General features: G+C 43.5%; 1 protein-coding gene across 1 annotated transcript in view; it reads left to right on the top strand.

The window, feature by feature from the left end:
- Positions 1-24,006, top strand: part of LOC126869576 (cysteine-rich motor neuron 1 protein-like) — a 155,626-nt gene that overhangs the window by 19,750 nt on the left and 111,870 nt on the right. The window contains exons 4-5 of the mRNA XM_050626341.1: positions 1,483-1,707; positions 5,830-5,874. Coding sequence (XP_050482298.1) covers positions 1,483-1,707; positions 5,830-5,874 — 270 coding nt within the window. The remainder of the gene's footprint in view (positions 1-1,482; positions 1,708-5,829; positions 5,875-24,006) is intronic.

Below are 24,006 nucleotides of genomic sequence, written 5' to 3'. Positions count from 1 at the left end.
ACTTTGAAGGCATCCTCGTTATCGGAAATGGAACATCTTTGCCAGTTGGTGATGAACTCGTCTAACTCCCGCGTTTCCGACGATCGCATTGTCCGAAAATTTCACTCTGTCTTGATCTAAGGACGTGGAACGCGGTTGCGGCGGTGGCGGAGCGGCGCGGCGCGGCGCGACGGCGGCAGCGGTGGCAATTCGGTAGAGTGCGTTCGCTCTCTTGGTGTGTACTCGGCGAACCACGGCCAATTAGCCGGAAGCACATTCAAGCCATTAGCCCGAAATGAATTCGCGTTTACAATTTGCTTCAGCGTGGAACGTCGATCGGTAAACCAATCGGTAAATTCGATTTCCGGGACGCTCGACCGTGGATTATTAAACTTATCGATCGAATAAGCCTGGCTTTGCTATATCTGCTCTCAACTTGCTTATAGCGAAGTTACGGCCGTCCTTCCGACGAGTAATTTCGTTCTTCTTATTGCTTCTTCGCGCTTAAGACTCTATAAAAGCGAAAGCAACTGTCTCGAAGAGAATCGTTTCCGTGTACGTGTATACGATATTCCAATAGGTTCTAAACCGTTCGCCTGATTCTCGGTGGATTCGCAATCCGGTTTTGCACGCCGCTTGTAATTGAATCCGAATTTGTCGTTGGAGCACGTAGCGAGTATCGTTAGGAAACCGCATTATATTCTCCCGGGTACGATAGGAGCCTTAGTCCGATCTGACATACATTGTACCTGTCCCGTTTACCGATGTTAGCAACCGCGTAATTGCATGGACTTTCTCGCGTCCTCTTGTCCCCCACGAGAACTCGCTTCGCATCCCCAACGACCTCACGTTCTCTCTAATCGTCGTAAATATAGATTATTCTTTTTTCGATCGTTAATGTCGAAACGAATCACAATCAACGACAACCCGCCTACCTCGACACTAAATAAGATCCCATGGAATTTTTGTGTCCGTTTCTTTGGCGCGTTCTACTAAACGCAGATACGTACGGCGTATTAACGCTTTCAACGTGCTTTTTTTTTTATTTTATTACGATCGGTACGATTAAATATTCATATTTGTCGCGATACGTATAATCGAATAAGGTCGAACGCGAATAAGGCCGAAGGCAGAGGACGAAATAAAAATTTTTACGTTGCGGTAGTTACAAACGGTCTGGCAGTTTCGATTTCCATTTCGGATCTATCTCGATGTTCCGTTTACAATTATTCATAGCTAGCTCGCGAAAAAAAAAAAAAAAAAATAAAGGGGGAAAGGTAAATAAAACAAGGCAAGTTGCAAATAAAGCTGCGGCAACGACATACGTGTATACGTGATCGCGTTGTTTACTTACGCCCATTTCTAGTTGGCGTTCCATTTTTTTCCTCTTTCTACCCTCTTCTCATCCTCTTTTCGTAAACTGCAAACAGCGTAAAACTTCAACGGGAAGAGAAATATCGCAAGTCGTTGTAACTTGTTTTTTGTGGTTGGCCCTTTTTCCAGAGATCCCAGGCAGATGGAGGAGGCATTGCCCGCACGGGCCAAGAATGTCCGAACCTGGTTGCAACTTGGTATCTGAGGGGACCGCCGGACAGAACGGAAATACGGTTGCAACAGGAAAATGCGTTTGTGGGCCGTCGGTGCCGTGGTGTCCGAACGAACCGCGTCCCTACGATTATTCTACTCGACGCGAGTGCACGCTCAACCTTGCTGCAAAGATGAATTACGGTAAGAAATTACCATTATTAGCACGAGAGATTACGATATATCCGATGTACGTATATTGTTCTTGCGATTCTCGGGCCGGAAACGAAACCAAATCGAAAATACCGATTTACGTTTCGATACAACGTAAAAGACATTGCCTTTTCTATCTGCAACAATGGATTTTAGAATTCCAACGCATATAATCTTCTGTGTAGTCATTTCGCTCTTTGTTTGCATTTCACGAGGATATTGAAAAGAATAAATAGGAATTGACAAACAAATCGGTTATAGGTATTCGCCTATATATACAGTTGTCCCTCCTTTTTTCTTTTTTGTAAATTGTAGTCCAACGATCATATCGTCAATTTGTCAGTATCGCCATTGGTTGTTGACTGTTGTAATCGTTACGGGTTGATAAAAATGTACACAGCACGGATCAGTTTGTTTTCGATATAATATGTGTATCATAGGGAATACGTTTGCGAGTAACACGCGCTTTGAATTTTCAGACACGCGATTCTCAAATATTATAAACGTAATGTTTTGGGGAAAAGAAGTTTAGTCTCTATGACCTTGGCATATGTTTCAGAGATCTTTGTTTGCAACGTAGACGGTTTCCAAAACAATTTCCATTTGAAATCAGAATCAGGACACAGCGCTGCAAAAATATACCGACTAGTAAACAGTTGCGAAGTAACTACGAAAATATGTAAAATTTCTTCATTTGCTTAATATTCCGTCACTGTCGGTACACTACGGCATTGCCGTTTAGTTTCGTTGCGAGTTTCGAAACAAGTAAGATTTACAAAATAGCGTATCTCAAGAATCAAAAGAGACCGCCGTAAAATCGAAAGCATGCGTTACTTGGAAACTATAGCCTCTAGCCTGTACGTATATGGCAAAAGGAAAAGCATCTGTTCTGTGTAAATTTTTATCAACAGTTGCCTTGTAATTTTATAAAATATCACACCATTGTATTTTGCCGACGAATGAAGTAGTCTACTCCTCGGATTACTTAATTGTAATCCATATATACGTGCATCCTGTACGCGTGGTTGATGTGTTTGGTTGTTTCGTTTCGACGATAAAGCGTTCACGGGCGAAAGAAAATGAGAATCGTTAAAGTGGATGAAGTACGTGAAAGGAGAGCAGAGTTGAAATAACGAAACTGCGGCTGTTGCCCGTTAATGAAAAGAAAACATAAATAGTAGGAAAAGAAGGAACAATGGCGACTAAGAGGAACGAAAGGTCAGGAAGGTGAAGAGATGTATATGGCCGGTGTTAATGAGAAAAAGACATAACTAGGGGTTACGTCTCGTGACGTAACTCACATTCTTTCCCTTTCTTTGTTTCGGATTAAAGTCACCGAAAATAACACGTGCAACCTCGATACGGACGCGTGCCGAACGAGTAACGATACTAACTGTAAACCGCAGAGCAAACAAATTATGGCGGATAATCGGAAAGTTATCTACGTAATAATTGAGATGCAAAACTCATCGTGTACTCGACGAACGGTCTAACCAATAGGATAACGTTCTATGTTTCCACGATATTAGACAATCTTCTATGGCACGTATTGTGGTAGCTAGAGCGTGGAAGAGAGGAACGCTTGGCGTTGTTCTACTTCGCATCATTACCAATACTTACTCGAATGAAATAAGTTTGCGGTAATTACGGCTAGAGAGTCTCTCGAATCGTTGCATATATAGAATCGATAGTTAACTCGTCTTTTCATTGAGGCAAACTTTCAGCACATCTATTCCAGCACACTTTGGCGTTGAACGTGTAACGAAGTTGTTAGCGAGTAACAAAAGTAGTTACCTGCAACGGTGCAGAAAGTTAAATTCGATTCGTCGGGCAAAGTTTAATCGTGTACGTACTTTGAAGGTGGAAACCAGACGGATTGTTCTTTTGTCGAGGTTAAGTACACGACTAAAATTTCGAAGACCAAGTCCAAGTCCAAGTCCATGTCCAGCACCAAGTCCAGGTCTAAGTCGAAATCCAAGTTGAAATCCAAGTCCAAGTACAAGCCGAAATACGTCAAAGAAAGGTACAAAGAAGCGAACGGCGAAACTTCTGCCTCGGTTTGTTTCACGACGATAACTTTCAACTTCGGAATCGTTGCGCTTTTCTTATATACTATATGTTTTCCACGAATAATGGGAATAGCAAGCGTTTTTGCTCGGTCTATTGCGAGTTTATAAATTTCCAGCTAACTGGCTTTTCCCTTTGCTTCTTTTTTCTTCTTCTTTTATCATAATATCAGCCTCCACTTTTTTTTCTATAAACGAGTAGTTCTTCTTCTTTCCTATCAACGATAACGCTATTAATTCGTATTTATATTCCATTTTGGTAAGCATATTTCGGAGAAAAGGAAATATTACGAAAGAACGACGTTGCAATTATCTTTATCTCTAAGATAACATTGTAGTTGGAATAATCTACGTTATTAAATCTTCTTTGTTCGTAACACAACGTAATTAGATTTTCTGTTCGAGTAAAGAAAAGACAGTAAGATATATGGTATATAATTCTAAATTTAAAAAATATAGAATACATCGACGTTGAAAAGTTCTCAATGAGAAACCGTACACCGTGCTGCACGTGCTGTATCGTTAACCGTGTGACAGCCTTTAAATCAACGTTATAACAAGCTTAGTTTCAGTTTATATTAGTGTATTGCTTTGGTTTCATTTCCTACCGTACGTTAGAATTCAGTTGCTACTACGTTTCTCTGTGGAAATCAACTGTGAAACTAACCGATAGATGGATCGCCTCAACGATTGTTTGGTAGAGTTTCGTTTACAGCTCTGTACGCTCTCGCAGCTGAAATATTTGCCGTTACTTGAATAAGTTAGTCGCGTTATCGCGCGAGGTTAATAATACTTTCTTTCTTTTCTTTTCCAAATCATTTACGTTTGTAGATGATAGCCGTGTTTTCTGTCGATCGTAAGAAAAAGATTAGCGCGAATGGAATGTAAGATTATGGAAAAATTTATGAAAGAGCTACTTTCTTTCGTACACTTGGACGAGCAATAACTTCATAATTGGGTCATTACACGAACGGTTTATTGATCGCGAAATTCAATTTAATCCCTTTCGAAGACGTGGTCAGCTACGAGTTTGCCACAACTTCAAACTGTGTACAAAGGATATCTTGGAATAGAATATCATCGAAGCAAGGATGAATCTGTTTGGTGAAAAGTCAGCCATCGATGTTGTGAAAGGTAACAAGGATAGAACCGATGCGCGTATCTACTATTCTGTGAAACGCGCGTTGTTATAAAATACAATAGGTCGCGCGTGTTAAAAACTAACGAAACTTCATAGAATCGTCGATCGGCATCGTTCGATCGTCGTTACCTTTCGATAGATAGCAACATTTCAAACTGCACTGGGGTAAATGTTGAAAATATCCAAATTTTCCAACACACCGAACGGATGATCGATGAGAGTAAAGTGCTGTTACGTGTCTACAAATATTAATAGCAAATACCACGATGCTTGTCCGTGGAAGATTAACCAGAGGATTTCGTGGTCGATACTTCCGGATAACTTTACGTTTGTTCAGGATCCGTGTCGATGTGCGGAAACTTGCCATATTAGTCTTTCGCTAATCCGTTCGAGTATTTACATAATAAATGTCCCCTCATAGGTGAAATATCGAGTTGCTCAAGTACAAGTAAACAGATAATGTAGCCGTGTACGTTAGTATCATTGTAACACTACCATTGTTACGTCGTACGAACATGAATATTCGGTGTGTAGTAGGTTTCAACGTTAGCAAAAAGTTATTATTGCTTTCAGTGTTTTCTCTCATTTTGCGAAGAAAAAGGGGACACGGTGTTTCTAATATAGCGATGTAAACGAGGAAGATCCTTCGATTTGGTTTATCTGTTGAAATGGACAAATAATTCGATTATTCGAAAGATTAATTGATGAAAAAGTATCGTTCGGTAGTTTAATCTTCTTATTTATTTGCGTGTCGCTCCGTTACGTAATTTAATAAAACAGATTACGAGGCAGAGAAAATAGCGATTGAATTGATCTGTGTCGGGCGTGAGCCGCGCGACTGTGTGTAAGCACACGTAGATACGTGTAACCGCTTTCTGGGCTGATGTTGATGAACTTCTGTTTCAGATGACCTCTTTAATTCCGGAAACACGCCAAGCGACGACGTTGAAGGTGAGTCACTTTTAGTCAATTTCGAAAGTTCCCGGGAGGAGTTTTAATTGAGTGTATTTAGTATTCATCGGCGATTGAGAGTTTGAGGGATTAAAGTGAAATTACACGAGTACGCTTGTGTTAACGAACTATACGCCGCGTCGCGCTCGTAGCTTTCAGTTTATTCCGACTTTTACCTCTACATCGTCTCCACGATGAATCGTTCGAATAGTACATTTTCCTGACAAAGATATAAATTCCTTATAATGCTTTCAATAATATCTATATTATTTTACGTTCTCCTTTCTCTCTTTTTTTCTTCTCTTTTTTTTTTTTTACGCTATCGATATTCCTTTAAACGATAATCTCTATAACGATAAATTGGCCGGAATACGTGAAAATCTCGTTTCTCTTTATGCCGAGACGCGGAAATTCATCTAGTGTGTTATTTTTACGTATCCGAGCGACGGTTATTAATTTAATTCAATTTGCTGCACGGTTAATACTGAATTCGTACAAAAGATAAGGATATTAATATAGCCGAACGATCGTTGTATATCTCTCAATATTTTATAATATTCTTCGCAACTAAAAAGGGAATATAACGTTATAAACAAGGGTACACGTATTTTCTGAAACGATTTATTCCTATAAAATGAAACAGCCAGAGGTTTACCATATTTGATCGATGCGACGATTGCTTTACGCGTGTATCCGCGTGTTCACAAAGGCTAATAGTGGAAATGGTGAAAAAGCTTGCTGTCAGACAGAGTTTTTAACGAGTTCCGTGTTGCCAGTTACTACGTGTACTACTACAGCCACGGTAGAAGAGTCTCCGTGCGAGATGTTTTCTGTTAGCGTGTTCTGTTCATGTGTTTCCGCGATGTGCCGTCAGTGGTGTTTCTTAGGAAGATCGACTAATTAGAAGCGACCGGTGTTGTATTCGCAATTAGCACACAGCGTAACGAGACACTTGGAATTAGTTTCGTTGCCAATGGTACAATAGCAACAGCGTTAGGCAGCGCGTGTCTCATAGCGTCGAGTATTATTAGCGTTTGAAATTTTTGAAGAAATATCCGTTTCAAGGTGGAAACGGATAGAAACGAAAGGACAGAGGAAGAAGAAACGTTCAAACGTTTCTCGCGTGTTCACGCTTGGTAAAATCGAGGAGAATAAAGTAGCTTTGATCAGCAGCCTGATTACCGTGAACATTCAGGTAGATTTTATGCCGTATAGAGATACGAGGGAAGGAATCTAGTCTGGGCGGTTTTTATTTAGTTAAACGAGAGCGAAGCAGCGGGCAAGAGAATAGAATAGGGTGTCAAGATAGATGGTCACGTGGAGCATAAGCAAGGAATTGTATTACCGAAGGAGACGGCGAGAAGCGATGGCCAGGTCCAACCAGACCTGGCGGCGTACCAGTCAGATCCACGAGACGCAAAGAACTAATTCAATTTGGTAGGCGGACGTTTGGTCTTTTACGAAACAAGAACGAAAGAGCAACAATGCCGCGATAAGAACTTCCCTTTTTAGGCGAGACGTTCGCCTCTTTCACGTGGTACGTTACAATCAATGAGAGGAAGGGAAAAGGACGAAACTTTGCTGAGAAACAGGCCAAATGATAAAAGAGGTTCCGTAAATTTCGCAACGCTCGTGGAAGAGCTAGCTAGAGACGCTGCGTTCCTTTCCTTTTAATTCTGTTTCTTTCCTCCTCTCCTTTTTTCCATTTTTTATTTGTCTGTTTAAATAAATCCTCTCGAGCCGCATAACGTGGAAAGTTTCCGAAACGATTTAATAAACTGCCCTATTTTAGATAATTTTGCGGCTCGAGGTATCAAAGTCAACGTAAAAACGGGAGCCGGTAATTAAATCGTTTCCCTCGGTTTAAATGCCAGGTGTCTTTGTCAAACGTCGGATACCAAATTGAAGAATCTTTCTTCTCGCGTATGGTTTCTCAGGACGCGATTAATATAATGGATATTCTTTCACGTTCCGTCAAACGGGGAATATCGAGAACCGCGATTTTACGTTGGCAACGTGTTTTCAAGGATCGCCAACCCCGAGAAAGTTATTCGATCGAACGTAATAAGAACTCCCGTGCATCCAAGATATCGATTCAATTTGCTAAAATTAATTCGTCGATTCTCCAACTGCAGTAACCGAGTTGAGGATCGTCTCGTCTTAGTTTCTTCCCTCGATATAATTATCAGACAGCTGGAGAATCGCTGGTTTAAATATCAGGAGAATTAAATCTGCTCTCGATTAGGAGTTTAATCGAGAAATCGCATCGCCGTCGTTAATCATAACCGTGCAGCGATCTGTGTCGTGATGGTAAAGTTAAACGGCGATTGCAGAAAAACGAGCGACTCGTTTCAAGCGTATGTTATTTCAAGTGACTTCTAGCTCGACGAAAATTCAGGGCTGGCTTCTCTTTCAGAAATTACAAACGTATTACATTTCCCTTGGCTTCCCTCGAAAGGACGACGGGGTAGATTGAGCGCCGAGATCGTATGCTTATCTTCTCTATGTGAGTCGAGTCCCAGTTGCTTTCCCTACTTACGAAGAAATCAAGTCCGCCAAGTTTACTTTAGGTAGGTGAGTCGAGCCCCATCTATATAGAATTCCGCGACAGATACCCAAGTCTTGCCAAAAAGTCTACACGCTGCGTTTTAAGCAGAAATTATATACAGAGATATAATTTTCAGCTGAACTAAAATCCGATCCTCTTCGTGGTATCTCCTGAAAAACGTTAACAAACTGAGCATCGAGTCACCAATCGCGGATATAACTAGCGAATTTTCCTATGATTTAATATACAATAATATAAAAAATTGCTGCAAGTATAGTCAACACATCCTGCTCTTTGGTTCGTTAAGCGTACGTCTCGGGAATTATCAAACGTACGAACATGTCTATGCTTCGTTAGTTAAACCGCAATTACTCTACACATCGGTTATCTGGTTTGTAATTGCAGTAAATTGCAGTAATAAGATTAAAAGATAAAACAGTCATTTCATTACGACTTAATTCTATATTATAACAATCACTCTGTACTCTGTGTTTGAAGAGTATTTTCGTTCTTTTGTTTTATCTTTTTTTTATCTTTTCTTTCTTCCTCCATTGTATTCGCGGTTGTATTCCTTTGCATTTATTATCAGGCTCAGTTCGTCTAATAGTAATAATAACAAGGATAAATTACAGCGATCATTCAGTCATTTATAACATAAGTAGCGAACTAATGATCCAAGATTTCCGCCTTTTCTCTCTGTTCGAATCACTTAGGTATTCGATTCACCTAGGTAAGGGGAACAAATGCGATTCGATCCAATTTTGGACTCGATGCTCCAATTTGCACGCGGAGTAGAGACAGACACATACACACACACACACAGAGGAAGAGTTCCTCGTTTGCAACGAGAAGCCACGGATCTCTCTCACATTTTTTGTTTTCTTCCCATCGAGTCAACATTCTTCGTTGCATCGTAGAATCTTTGCAACTCGTTAGTATCGCCAGGCTAAACACGGTTGAGGTGTCGTATCTATCCGAGATCGGCGTCCTTTTCCAGTTTCGAGTTCTCGACAAATATGTGAAAGTCGGCGAAATGTCTTGGCGTTTTTACCAACTTCCGGAATGTTTCGAATTTCTGCAGTCGATAGTAGTTTTGGCGCTTCGTCCTGTTCCCACGTTTCAACAGGACTCTCAAACAAATCACCTCAGATCGCATTCATATTTATTTCTTTTCTTTCCAATGGACCTGGACTCTTCGAAACCGATTCTTCGAGAAACGTTCGAAGAAAAAATATTCCGCTAATTTCTCGAGTCATTGGCGAACGATGGGAGAGGTAACGAGAGCCGTGTCGTTAAAAGATCGTTACACGTAGACCGTAGATCCGGATTCGCGTAGCATTTCGAATTTCAAGAGACTCGTCCGGAGAGCGTTTCATCGTAGCACGAAGAAATACTTGGACGTATTAAAAAAGAGCTGGTAGTACATTTGCCGATGAGCGCGTGCAGAATGTATACTCGTATAGTCGGATTGGCGTTTTTCCTGTTGCTGCCGGAGCTAGTAATCCTCGAGGGAGGAGAGTACGCGGCAACTGTTAGCTCCGCTTGCGGACCTCCAGCATATTTGCACCGATAAAACGAATAGATTGTCCCGGGCTCCACGGCGACGACCCCTTTTATCAGAGACTCCGAAGAAGGGACACAAAGGGGGAAGAAAAGACGGTTCCACTTCGACGCAGCGAAATAGAAATCGCACCAGTGAATATCGTTACCTTTGCTGGCGTACTTGTGATGAAAGTTCTATCGCGTTCTCGATTAAACAAAAAGGGAAAGAAAAAGCCGGATAGAACGAGGAGGAAAAAGGAATAGACGAAGGAAAATTGTTAACGAAGGCAATAAAAAAGAGGGGAAGAAGGAAAGAGTAGAAAGGTGAAAGGACGAAGAATGGAGGAGAAAGAGACGAAGGAAGAGAGAAAAGAAGGAAGAAATATCGATGAAAAATAAAGTTTGTATCCGTACCGGGCTAAATGAAACGAAGCTTTCTATTAAAAAATCGTTCCAGGCTTAAGCGAATTTCGAAAGTTTCCGCTACTCGTCGCGCAAGTCTCGAGAATGTCACAGGGCACGGATTAATTCATCTCCTCCTAACGAAATACTTTCTTTACAACTGTTAATTTTATTAAAAATTTGTCTTCTGTTCTAACCGGCGCGCCACTGAAACTTCACCGTAACAGGAGAAGTTCAATTAGCGCCGTTAGCCACTGAATCTACCGTTTCTTTTCTTTCTTTTTCTTTTCTCTCTCTCTCTCTCTCTCTCTCTCTTTCCGTCAAAAGCTGCTTCTCGCAGAAATTAATTTTCCTTCTTTCCTCCGTTGTTTTTTTCCGCCGTATCGTATTTTTAATAAATAACTTGTCGCCGATTTAACGACGTGCGAAAGTTTCCCATGTATACCGGAAAGTAGGTAATTCGAAAAGCGCGAGTAACGATGTAGTCGGTATATCGGTTCCCGTGGGAAATCCAAGTGCTTCATAAAGGTAGCGGGTGTCCGAAGGAAGGAAATCTCAAGTGTGACAAGGTGAGTGAAAACTCTCGGCCGGAAGAATCCGATGAAACTGTTCGTCGAAAAAAAGTTACTTTCTCGGTCGGGAGAACACCATCTTTCCCTTTAAAATAGTCCCAGATGAAGTTACACGTAACGGCGAAAAGGAGAAAACAGCGTAGCTTGGCTTAACAGTGGAATTTCAAAGCGTTTCGGTGCAGCGCGGCACCGCGTTAATCCTCTCTGAAACAAGAGCGTCCGACACTCACGAAATGACTGCCATTGAAAGCTAACGAATCATTGCTTGCCGCTCAACGAGAACACGTACTGTCGCGTTCCAAAATTCCTGTTCAAACGCCTCACGCCAGTTACTTCGTTCATCTAATTATCCTGTTACGAATAGATTCGATGATTCGTAAAGAGTTTATATGCAAGTTTATATCGGTTCCATTACGTTTGTACCCGACCAATATCGATCGCTAATTTTACGGCCAGCCGGCTATTACGAAAATGGGATGTACAAACTTTGCGTTAAACATTACTAGCATAGCAACAATGGTTTGAACGCGCGCTCTTAAATAGATAGGACGATCGAGCGAACGCAATTAAAACGCGAATTTCCTGCAAGGGAACGTTCTGTTACAACTTTCGTTATCGAAACAGAAGCGCGAAGCAGATAGATTAAAATCGTAGAAGCGAAGAAGGACGGCGAGAAAGTAGCGAATTTACAAGCCTTCGGGCACCTGAAATTCTAATAATTCATCGTACGTTAACGATGATTTAAATTTAATTCTATTTACGGACCTGGGCCCTTGCGCGTAAAATAATGCACGATACAAAATACATCGGCGTTGAGACGCGAATAATACCGAGTACTGTTATGCAAAATTTAGACAAGTGTACTCGTATACGCGCGATTAATAATTCAGCAACGTATACGTAAGTTTAAAACGTGTTCGATGAGATCTTCTTACGTTCTATCGTAGCGATAGCAAATCGACGAATAAGTCGTCTACTCGATCCGCGTACTCATTCGCGGTACTGCATATTCTAACAATCGTATCGGTGTGATCGAATTTGGATTTAGAAGCCGGTACATAAAATAAGGACACGTGTCCGATAGAGCGGCAGGGCAAGTTAAAGTTGATCAAGCCTAACAAACGAGGGCTATTGATTTTATTATTTATAGTATTGCGAAGGAGGAAAAGTTAGCTAATAGTTGTGAGCTGTTGGAAAGCTTTTATGTTAAAAGTATTCATAATTGCGACGTAATCGTGATGATGGTTTGCAAGAGGACAGTGAGTTTCGTAGTCGAGAGTTCTCGATGTTGAACTCTCTGTCGAAGAGATTACAAAATTTCTTGGTAGCGAGTGACCAGATAATCCAGACACGATCCAGGCAGGATAACGGGAAGGAGACGCAGAAGTCTAGAGGAGCGTAAGGATTCTTCGACTGTTTATTAATTCCTGGTTTGCCATTGTTGCAACAACTTGTACGCGATAAGGACAGGAAAGAAATTGAAGGAAATTGTGCTATTGTACGACACGTCAAGGTCACAAATAGATTTTATCGAAAAACTATTTTCCGAAGAAAAGAAGGACGGACTATACTATATCGTATACTATATACTTCTGAAACGAAATGGAATGTATCGAATACGAAGAATTATCGTAACAATATATATATAAAATGTATCGAATTTATATATGAAATGTATGGTAGGAAGAATTATTGTTGCAACATGCATAAATATATATTGTTACTTCTGAAACGAAGTGGAATGTATCGAATACGAAGAATTATCGTAACAATATACAATACAATATATATTTATATCGTATTGTCGTATTTAGAAGTAACTTATAGTATACCTAATGATAAACGAATACTCGTATGGCGATATTTTACCTTAATTCGTGGAGTTTCATTTTTACCGATAAACAATCTGGGCAGTATGTTTTAACACGCTACAAAAATATCGACTTTCCTTTAAAAAATAGCCTTCGAATATTTGCAATTTCGCGTATTCATTTCGAAGTTACGATCGTTCAAAGTCGGAGAGTTTCAATTCGTTTTTCGGGGTATCGTGAATCTCGTCTACGTTGTTTACAACTTTCCCATCACATTTGCCATAAGTTATGGCACTTGCACGGTATCTTACGATCTATAGAACGATGCTTATCAGAATTTTAGGTTTTTGAAGGGTTATAAATTTGACGTTTGCCGGTCATCCTCCTCCTTTCAATGGGATCGAAAAAGGACTGAAAACCGACAGATAGCGGTACTCGAGAAGGGACAAAGCTGGTCGTAAGTCGCATGCCGCATTTCCAACGTTCGATTTCCCATCTTATTTCCACGCGAAATAACCTAAGAAGGAGAAACGAAACGACGCGGGTCGTCAAATTTCTGAATACAAGGAACTTCTCGTGTTCGTACGGCCATCGAGGTAGTTACACATAAGTAGCTTACCGTGTAAGTATATCGCGATAATTTTTAGTTATAAACTACCACGTGTTACCGTTGTCGGCGCACCGTCCACGGTTGCACGAGCCGGAACAGCCGAGCAAAAAGTCGAAAAAGACTCAGACGTCGCGCTCTTATTCATATTTGCATCCGTTGGTGAAAAGCTCTTTCGGTAGCTGCACGTAATTCCATTCCCGATGGTAATCTTCACCGTGGCGTGGGATGGTGGAGGCGTAGCCGAATAAATTTATGGGAATCGCGCGAAAGGAATTCACACAGGTTTCGAATGTAAAGCACGTTTTCAATGTAAGTGCATTAGGGAAAGTCGGACGGTTCTCGGTTAATGGGCTGCCGATAATTCAGTTAATCGGTTCATCGACTATCGAGACGAACGCATCGAATTAGCCCTGCGCATTCGTAGTTTACTTCGAGAGGTAATTACGTCGATCGGCATTAAGGGTGGACTCGATCGTAATTCTACGAATACAAAAGAGATGCAAGGAAAGAGGAATATAGGAATCGAACGCGTTGTTCTTCCATTTCTCGTGTCCGACTGACAGACGAAGGAAGAATAATATCGGAGTCGCGGAAAACGCAAGTCGAAATCGCTAGCGAACATGGGATCCGATATCGAGTCAGAAATGGCGCGCTGTCTGCTCGGTGAATGTATCTATAGTCCGGCCTTGAAGCAGGCGAGGGTGAAAGGGGCAATCAATCTAACCCCGGTGTTTCCTTCTCCTAGCTTTTCTTCCCTTTGACTCGTTCCGCAGGAACACCTCCTCCAAATCACTTTTCGCGCTCCTGGAATACTCCGTCGAATCCGAAAACGTCTCGCCGCGATGCGGTGTTCGAACCTTCTCTATCCCCGCCTTCTTTATTTTTGCTTCCCTTTTTCTTTTTTCTATCTTATTCCGGTTGCTCGACACGTCTGCCCGAACAAATTTCTATTGTATATCGAGAACGCCTGTGCCGCGTTGTACGTCGAGGACATAAATAACGATGGAACAGCCGCTGTATCCGTGGCCTTCCTTTCGCCCTTTTCCCTCCTCCGATTCTCTGTTTCTTCTTTTCCTTCTCCTCTCTCTCTGACGTAGGAAAATTCAATTTTGACAACGCTCGCCACAAGCCGAGAATCTCGATAAATTTCATTCCTATCCTTTTATTTTCGTTTCGTACCGTTTCTTTATTATCTTTGCGTTTTACCGTTATCGATCTCTTTTCGTCGGGTTCTCTTCCGCGAGGAAGAGAGAGACGGCATCGTTAGCGATGTCTCGCGACAAAATTATCACGATGCTATCGTCATTATCGCGACGAGGAGAGTAACGGCGGCTTCAAAGATATCGTGATACGGGTTGGCGTGAATAGCAGCCGGTTGCACCGCTTTTACCTCGCGTCTCTCACCGACGGTCGAACGATTTGTTCAACAACGGTGATCGAACGATTGCAGCCTCGTTCGTAGCATTATGTCTCTGGATTCTCGGGTATTTAGTTGTAAATGTTGGTTCGCTAACGTTATAAATCTGAAATGAGATTTCAAATTGCGCGACTGACGTTTTGTCGATAAATTCCGACTGCCGGAATTAATTGGGTCAAGCAATAAACCGAATGAGCCACATTAAAAATAAAGCTTACGCTTGGCGATATCAATTTTCTATATTATACGAATATCGTGTACGCGATACGTGTGTATATGTATATATACTGTTTTCACGTGTACGTACAACTCGAAAAGATAATAGAATCGAGGCCACACGTTTCGTCGCGAATATCAGGAACGCGTATTCGTATATCCGGAAGCACGGGAATTAACCTTCCGGTCGAACGATAAAGTTAAAAATATGATGTCATGTCGATGATCTACCCGTGAAACGTGTCATTGATGCTTTACCAGCGTGACCTTTTTGCTGTCATCGGTTCGGCCGATTTCAGTGAAAAAATTAGCGCCGAGTTACGATGGGTAACGCGAAGTGCAAAAACGACCGTGACTACAACGATCTGTCGGCATGCATTTGCACGCTACACAGCTTACCTACACGTAAATGCCCGGTTAATGCACCGTACCGGGTTTGCCCTCCGGTAGAACGCACCGCAGGAAGTTTCAGCTTTTCCTCTTGCATCTCCTTCACCGTCTAGCCCCCTCGCCCTCTTCCCTCCTCTCTATTTGCTCTCACGATGGACTTGCGTACACATCGTAAAATATGAAATATACAAGCACAGCTAGAGGCATTTCTGCAATTTCCACGAACGCGCAAGGCCAAGCTTGATTATTCCGCCGTAGTCTGCGAGGATTCGTCGAGACATTGTCGTCTGCCGCGTTGTTACGTGTAATTTTACGGCGCGGCGGCTCCCTTCGATCCGTCAGTTTTCTTACTTTTCGCCTGTTTCTCCTTTCCTTTTCTCAATTTTCCTCTTTTCTTGTTCTTTTTTTTTTTTTTTTTTTATTTCTTCTATTTACTTCTCGAGTTCATTTTTCTTTCACGGAACGCTTCCCTTCGTTATCGATTAATTTCCCGCTCGCACTCTTTCCCGTTCGACAACGCTTCCCCCTGAAACCCAATCGCTGTCGCACGGCGTATCGATCGTATCGCAATGAAAATAGATTTGGAACGCGACGGTACGATAGCCCTCTTCCACACGAGTTTGCGTTACTTGCACGTCGCTTTGCCACGTCGTTTATTACTTCGCGGTCCCATACAAATAAAGATTCGAACGAGCAGTCTGCACGACCTTACGGCCGGTAGTTTAACGAAGCGGCGAGTAAAGCCGAGTCTACGCACAGTTCCCTTTGAAGGATCGGACGAGAACGAATGCCACGTTTCTCGATGAATCATGGACGGTGAAACGGCGTAAATTCGACTTTACTCGCCTTTTAACGTACGATAAGCGGCGCTCGAAGATACCAGGGTACTCGAAGTCGCCGTTTGTGTAAATAGAAGCCACCGACAGGGGACGATGTAACGAGTTCGAAGGGTGAACATAACAAAAAAAAAAAAAGTAAGGGGATCGCTCGGTGAAATTACGACTTCCCGTTCTCTCCCTATTCTCTGCGATTTAATCTTACTTAATCTGGGGAATTCAGCGTATATTAACGTTTCTTATCTTATCAAAATTTAAACTCGTCTTTACGTATATACTACTTGTGCGTGCTTGCGTACCGACCAGACGAATATGCTGATGGCGAGTGTGATTTAAGCGCGATCAAACCAGAGAGATAATACGTTACGGCAATTTAAAAGCACCAAAGTGGTAGGACGCTACAGAGTATGGCGGTGCATAGCCGGCTTGCAAGCGGAAAATTAAACGCCAGTATGATTTTAGGTGGGCAATTTATATGTAAATGACACCACGACCATTCTACAGCTACGTCCGAGATCTCTCTAATATCTCTTTCTCTCTCTCTCTCTCTCTCTCTCTCTCTCTCTCTCGGTCTCTTTTCTTCCGTCTGCTCTCTTTCGGACACAAACGGCACTTCGTCTACGACAGATGTCTAATAACGTTCTCTGTTTCGATGTCGCCGTGATTCCCCATGGAAACTAATCCACGCTCGAACGTACGCTTCGCACAGCCAAATTGAACTCCTACCCCACCCTTTAGACGGATTTCTCCCGTTGTTAGAATTCGTGTTTAACAATCTCTCGCGAAATCCGCTACGTACACTCGAACGGCAGATCGCGAACTCGAGCCGATAAACCAGCCACGATATAGCAGCGAATAAATCGATTCTCGTCGGTCTTTCGTTGCCTAATTTTGCCATTGACCGAAAGAGAAATAACGATGCAAATTCGTTTGGCTCGAGGCCGAGCGTTGGCGTGATCCCACGCTCTTGCCTCCCATGATTATTTCATAAAGCTGGAATTCGCTTTAACCGAAACAGACGTCTACGCGTTTCCCATAAAAATATCGCGTATTTATTTTTTTATCGGGTATCGAGTAACTCGCGCTAATAAAGACGGTATTGCACCGAGAACAGGTTGAAATCGATGTTGCTGGCTGTCGCATTTAAATAGAACGCGTCTGCTAACTTTTATCCTTCTGCTAGACGCAGCTGGCAAATATTCGGTTGGCAACTAAATGATTGCGGATTTTGTCATTAGATGGTATTGACAAAGTCCGCAGTCACTTGGTTGCCAACCCAATAGAAAACGCTAGGAAATGGTAGAAAACGGCAGGAAACTGTACGCGCGAACGATTTGTCAAGTAAACGGCGTTTTAATTGCGCGCATCGTCGCATGCCTGCCATTCGTTAATTATCACGATTATATAACGCGAAAATCAGACGAAATTTCTTACGCCGCTATCTACGTAACCGTGATCACGATGCAGCCACGCCAATTATTTCTCATTGATTCGGTATCCGTTGCATCTTGCACGATGCATACGCGTGACACGCCTTTGACGCGCCGTTCGACTGAGTTTGCACACGACCGCGCTCTCTTCCGCCTCTCTGCCGACGAGTATGGATCGCCCGAAATATTTTCACGTTCGATTCGTACAAAGATTTCGTGCCAAAGTCCGATAGTGCAGCAAGTTACGAGCTTAGAGCGAATTTGCCACGAACGAAAGAACCGTACAGTTACCTGATACCGACGTGTGTCGATAGTTAAATACTTGGTCGTTACAACGTTAAAACGCGAACGCGATCTTTAAACTCCTACGGTATCTGCTCAAATTTTCGGAGATTATCGAAAAACTGTACGACAACGTCTTTAAGTGGAGCGAATTTACCAATTCGGGTAGATGGTTCGAATTTCGTTTGCCGGCGGCTTTGAAACGAGCGCGTTTCAGCGTTGCGTTAATTAAATCGACGACGAACGAGAACGAGGCGCGGACGTCACGCTATGTTCGTATCGGCTCCACCTTCCGGTATTATGCGTCGTTTTCACCGGAAAAGAAAACACGCGAGGTTATGCGCCATTCGGAGAGAAAAAGAGGTCGAGTCGCGAATGAATCGCAGAGACGCGGATTCGAAACGCTTTCCGGAGCCGCTTCAGCGCGGACAATCGTCTTTTGCAAATTACACACATATATCGAATGCATTTAATTCCGTTTTACTGGCTTTTCTGCTGGACGTGTTTAACTTCGGTTCGATTCAACACGAACGAAACAATCGACGTTACGCGGCGTAGTAACTTTATGGACAGTTTACGACGCTTTTCAGCGAATTACATAATAGTGTAGCTCGATTTTGCGTTAAACGTCACCCAACGCGATAACGTTCGACTTTTCCAACGTCGCGATTCACCCGGATTAAGCTCTATCGTCGATGCTTCTTCCGCGAGTAAATCGTCAGACGGAATAGTTTAGACTCATCTGGCTGCATAATGCATAAGCGCCGAAGTACGCGCTATATCGACCGAATTGCAGTTTCCTTGTGACGGTTCTCGTTTCGTATCCGACTCGAACTTTTTTCCCATTTTGACCGACGCGCATAGATCGCCGATCCAGCGCTCTCGGCGAAACGAGTCGCGTTTTTACGAAAATCTACCGTTTTCCTGGATCGAATCGAACCGCGTCCTTTCCGATAACGGATCGCGTCGCGTCAACAACGACGACAAAATTATCGAGATTAGCTTAGGCTCGGTAATCTGAAGATTTTTACCTTTCAACTTTTAGTCCCGTTTATTGTGCTCCGGTCCGTTTTACGAGATGGTTGCAGAGTCGACGGATAAAGGGATAAAACGAAGCACGGGGAAACGAGGAGCGTGAAAGAACGAAAAGCCGACTCGCCTTTGGAAATCCTTCTATAATTAAATTGTCTTTTATATTCAGACGAGAGCTGAAAATGAAGCTAGTCCAGGATAAACCTACCAAGTCATTTCGCCGGCATTCCCGGTCGATTCTCTGTCTCTCTCTCTCTCTCTCTCTCTCTCTCTGCGTCCCCTCTTCGCACGTTCTCCATCGTTTCCCAACTTTTTCTTCGATCCGCACTCCCCCTTCGTCGTTACTTAGCCCGCGCGACTTTTCTTTCTTTTCCACGAATTCTAAGAGGAGAGGGGAAAGTGAGAGGTAGACGAAGGGAGAACGAGAGAACCGTGACACATTCTCTTCGACGATTCGTTTCGTTTTCCATACCCAATTTCGCCCTCTCGCGAAATGAAGGTTCTTCCCCCTCCGTCTTTTCTCTTCACCGCCCGCGCCCCTTTCCATTCACCGTGCTCCACGATTCTGGCCTCTTCACGAGGACGTTTCAGACGCTTTTCAAGGCGAAGGAAGTTCGGTCGACCGATATCCCTTCATTTTTTCATCCCGTCTTAGCCTTCGCCGTGCCGCGCCGCTGGTCTCCGTCCTGGTCCTTTGACCCTTTTCTGATAGCTGTCCTTTCTATGTATATAAGTATACGTAGCATCTTGTCGACTAGCTCATTTGACTTGCAAATGTAATCACTAAGAGCATCCATTCGACCTGATCCTTCTATGACCCGACACTGGGCTCGCTGCTCCGCTTTCCGTATCCCGACGAGCTATCCTCCCCTATCACGATACCTACCATCGTTTCGTGATTCACCGGGTTCCCGATGTTTGCCCTAGCCCGTGCGATTGCAACTTCTCCAAGAACGTTACGTTTCTTCTTCGCCAGAGTCGAAAATCTCGGCCAAGATTCGTTCGTTTCGATTCGCCGATTAGGATTTGGTTCGACCGATCGATTCTTGGCCGGGACGTGTTTGCAGTTTGCGAGCCAAGCATCGAGCCGGAGGGCAGCCTCCGCGAGAACGACGCCAACGTTTCACCTTTAAGTACAACATTTTGTTTACCGATGTCGTGCAAGTGTTTCGCGAGCAAACGTTCTTATCTCGAAGCACGGAGCGCGCGCCGGACGTAAATATTTCAAATTCTCCTTAGTCGGCGCATTCTTGCCTCGTCGCCGCTTGCTTTTTACCAAACTCGCCGACAACCGCGAGCGCCCTTCGTTCCCGAGAGAAACGATCGAATCGTTGCTTATCGCACTTTCCCGCTAACTTAACCGTCTTCACTTCCACGCGGAAGCGCGTAATCGACGATGAAACGAGAGACGAAGCCGGATGCAAAGGGGCGTGTAACGACCGACCGGTTGGTATTAGCGAGTTTCGGAACAACGAGAGAGGGAATGCGGCGAGATGTCGGAAAATCGGGCCGGAAGGTGTCGACGAGCTTCGCCCTCCAACTTATCTACCGTATCTTGCTAAACCATTTTCGAGTGTTTGGCGTGCCTTCGCGTAGTTGCTCCCACCGTTACGGAACCTCCGACTGACTACAAATTTCGTGGTTTCTGCAAGTCCGCCTTTCTCTTTCCCTGTGTTTCCCCACGTATCGAAACGCTCACGTCAACTTCTCTCGTCAAAATACCAGCCGAGTCTAGAACTCTATCCACGCAGCCTGAGAGTACGGAGCGTAAAATACCATCTCGTTTCTCTCTTTCCAGTTTATTTGTTCGTAAGATTTTTACGCTTCTTACGTGTATCCGAGCGAGAATATTCGAAAGTACAAATTGGATCGTATGGGCGAAAAAAGAGTTGGCATTCCTTTCGCGCAACGGTGTATACGTAGGTTATGATGGAAGATCGAAATCAAGTTCTTTGTTCAACCAGGGAACGAGACAATCCAGTCGCAGAACATGGTTGCTGGAAAGCAAAGATAAAGAGGAAAAGTTTGGATCTGTTGGAATCCTGAAAGTACTCACGGTTGACCGATCTTGTCACGTACCGTGGAAATCGATGAGTGACTCGCAGGAATGCGAAGGAAGAAGCGAATCTCGAAGACCGTCTGCCGCCAGCTTTCAGGGGAGAAGGAATCGTCCTTCGAACACGGCGAACGCGTATGAGATTCCCGTTTCCCACGGAAATGGCAATTTCCAGCGCAACTCTTCCACGCACACGACTTAATTTGTCCGTCTATGAAGCTTTTTTCTAGATAGTTCCAACTACCAGACTAGACGATATTTATTCTATTTCGTTCGTTCTTTTCGACAAATCGCCACGATATTTAGGCAAGCGATTTTATCGTCGTGGACATCGTTGAAGTTTAGCTGCAGCGGCCGAGTCCGATCTACGCTGACGGATACTCGTTCGCAGACTCGTGTTCCGTGGAACATCCGCGAACAACGGGAGAGAAAATTCAAATCCGAAGAGAGTCAGGACAGACGATCGTCCGCAGTCGATACGCGTACGTTGTACCAGGAAAAATCTGGAAATAACCGGAGGTAGAAGGCGAGTCCGTGGACAAGTATTTCCTTTTCGACGTCCGCGAGCAAACGTTGGATGAACGTGCAAACGGACAACACGCAGCTCCGGTTAATCGTCTTTTCGCTGACAGGCTCGTTTTGCTTCGATTTTCTTTTTCGTTGGCAACGGTTCGACAACGCCAACGGTTCGGCAACGATTCACGCGTTTCTCTCTATTTTCGGAGCAACTTTCTGCGCGAACATTTCGAAATCGCTCTCTGACATCCTTACGAAATTCCTAAATCCGGAGTCGTCTTCTGGATGCAAAGAGATCGCAATGTATGTCCGCAAAGAGATCGTCGTTTCTACGCCGATAACTAGACCGCGGATCGTTGCGAAGTTTCACATTTTTCTGAATAAGAAGGTCATGTGCCGTCTTCGTACCGGTCGTACAATTATCTGGCGGTGATTTCCTCACGGACGTTACGGTTTCGCGACTTTTCGACCACGAGGCGCTTTCGACCTACGTCTAAAATCGGGCACGCGTCGACACGCGCGTACGCCGATCTTGCAGCTCGGTCAGACCGGTAGTTGCCTACTAATAGCCGCGTAGCACGGCTTCGCGTCGCCGTCAGGTTCACGTCGAACGCCGGATCCTTTACGTAAAAATCCTGGAGAGCGCGTAGGCTCGGGCGTGCGTCGATCGGTTGCAGTTCCCACCGGATCGGAGAAGACGGTACCGCGTGGATCTCCGACGTGACGGTCGTCTGCAGAGATTCCACCTTCTCTATGATAGGCGTGACGATTATCCTGGCTGACTTTACGAATCCTGGAGAGTAGCGGTCTGCGACAGCGCGAAAAGTCTCCGTAACCAAACAGGAAACGCAAAGACAGAAGATGTTCGAACATTTACTTCTCTCTCTCTCTCTCTCTCTCTCTCTTTGTTGCGGTAACTACCTACATACTTTCAAATCATGCGCTCCTACGTCAGATATGTATAATACTAAGAGAATTGATAGAATGTTCTGGAAAGTACAAAACGGAATTGTTCGTCGATTTCGTGTATTTTTGTCGGTGCAAATTTGGCTCGTATATGACAATAGGTTTTTTGCACGCTGCACGAGTTTTCGTGCCAAGGGTACGTTATACTGCGCGTCGCGTCTTCGGCATTGAGCCACATATTACGAAAACTAAATTTAACAAAAAGGGAACTAACAAAGGCGCGGGTTCCTGGCTAACGAATGGCTTTCGAGAGCGCGCGTCCTCGCCGCTGTACCGTCCAAGACTCGCGGCCGCGGTTCTCTTCATAATTCAGATCCCCCACCACCGACTCTATAATTTCTGCTTGTCTTCCTAGCGAAATGTAATGCGATTACGAAACGAATAGAACGACCAACTATCAACGATACTTTAGATCGGAAAGCTTATAAAAATACGCGAAATCGATGTAATGTTAGAAATTTATATGCCATAGTATATACAAGGTGGTAGGTAACCGGTGGTACAAGCGGAAACGGGGTGATTCTACGCGAAAAAAGAAGTCGAAAACATACAATACAAATTTTTCGTTCGAGGCTTTGTTTTCGAGAAAATCGAATTTGAATTTTCGCTCGGTACGCGTGCGGCACGTTATAACGGATCTCACTGCAGATCGTTGTGTCGATGGAAAAATTAAAAATGTGTTTACGAGGTCAAAATAAATTGACCTCGGTGTTTAGGTCAATTTATTAAGAAACATCTTCTTTTGATCGCGTCGCGTATTGCTCACTATTTCGCTAGTCAATTTCACCGCGCGGTTACAACTCGACTTTATCGCTTCCTGGTCCAAACCTAATTGTCTCGCAGATTCGATTCTTTTCTCTTTGTCGCTCGTCAATAAGGATTGTTAGGATATCGATGGCTCATTAGGCACTTCGCCTCGGCGATATACTTTGCCGCCACATACTAATACGACACAACAGCAACGCGAAGAATTGATAACGCGATGGAAGTAGTAACGCGTCAGTGATTTCGTAAGGGGAAGAATAAGACGCGAGGCTCGTTGTCGGCGATACAGGCTCTTTCATACTCTGTCCACTGCAACTTTTCCTTCGACGGCTGCCGATATCAGGCAACAGGGTTGGCGTTCTCTCGCCTGGACCTCAGGTGTCAAGTACGGAGAAGCGGTTACATACAAAGGTTCTTGGTAATTACGTCGATAGAGAACAGCAAGACTCGTCGACGGCTGCACCTGGCGTAATTGTTTCTTTGTACTTTCAAATTCTCCTACGTAAAATTCAGATACGTAAAAATCTACCGATAAGCTTCCAAACTAACTAAAAATCTCCGCGATAGTTTAATAGTTCGTTGTTTCTTCCGCGAATTAAACGATACAACGTATTAGATCGTCCGAAAAGTTTTTTCGTTTTATAAGGAAATAATGGAAGCACATTTTCCGTTTTGTATTATTTTATCCAATTACGTCTGATCCATGTTGTCCTATCAAGATAAAAATCGACGAATTAGTTT

The sequence above is a fragment of the Bombus huntii genome, chromosome 9 (assembly GCF_024542735.1).
Source record: "Bombus huntii isolate Logan2020A chromosome 9, iyBomHunt1.1, whole genome shotgun sequence".
NCBI lineage: Eukaryota > Metazoa > Arthropoda > Insecta > Hymenoptera > Apidae > Bombus > Bombus huntii.
Note: the sequence above shows the minus strand (reverse complement) of the source record. Positions and strands in the feature narration are given on the sequence as shown.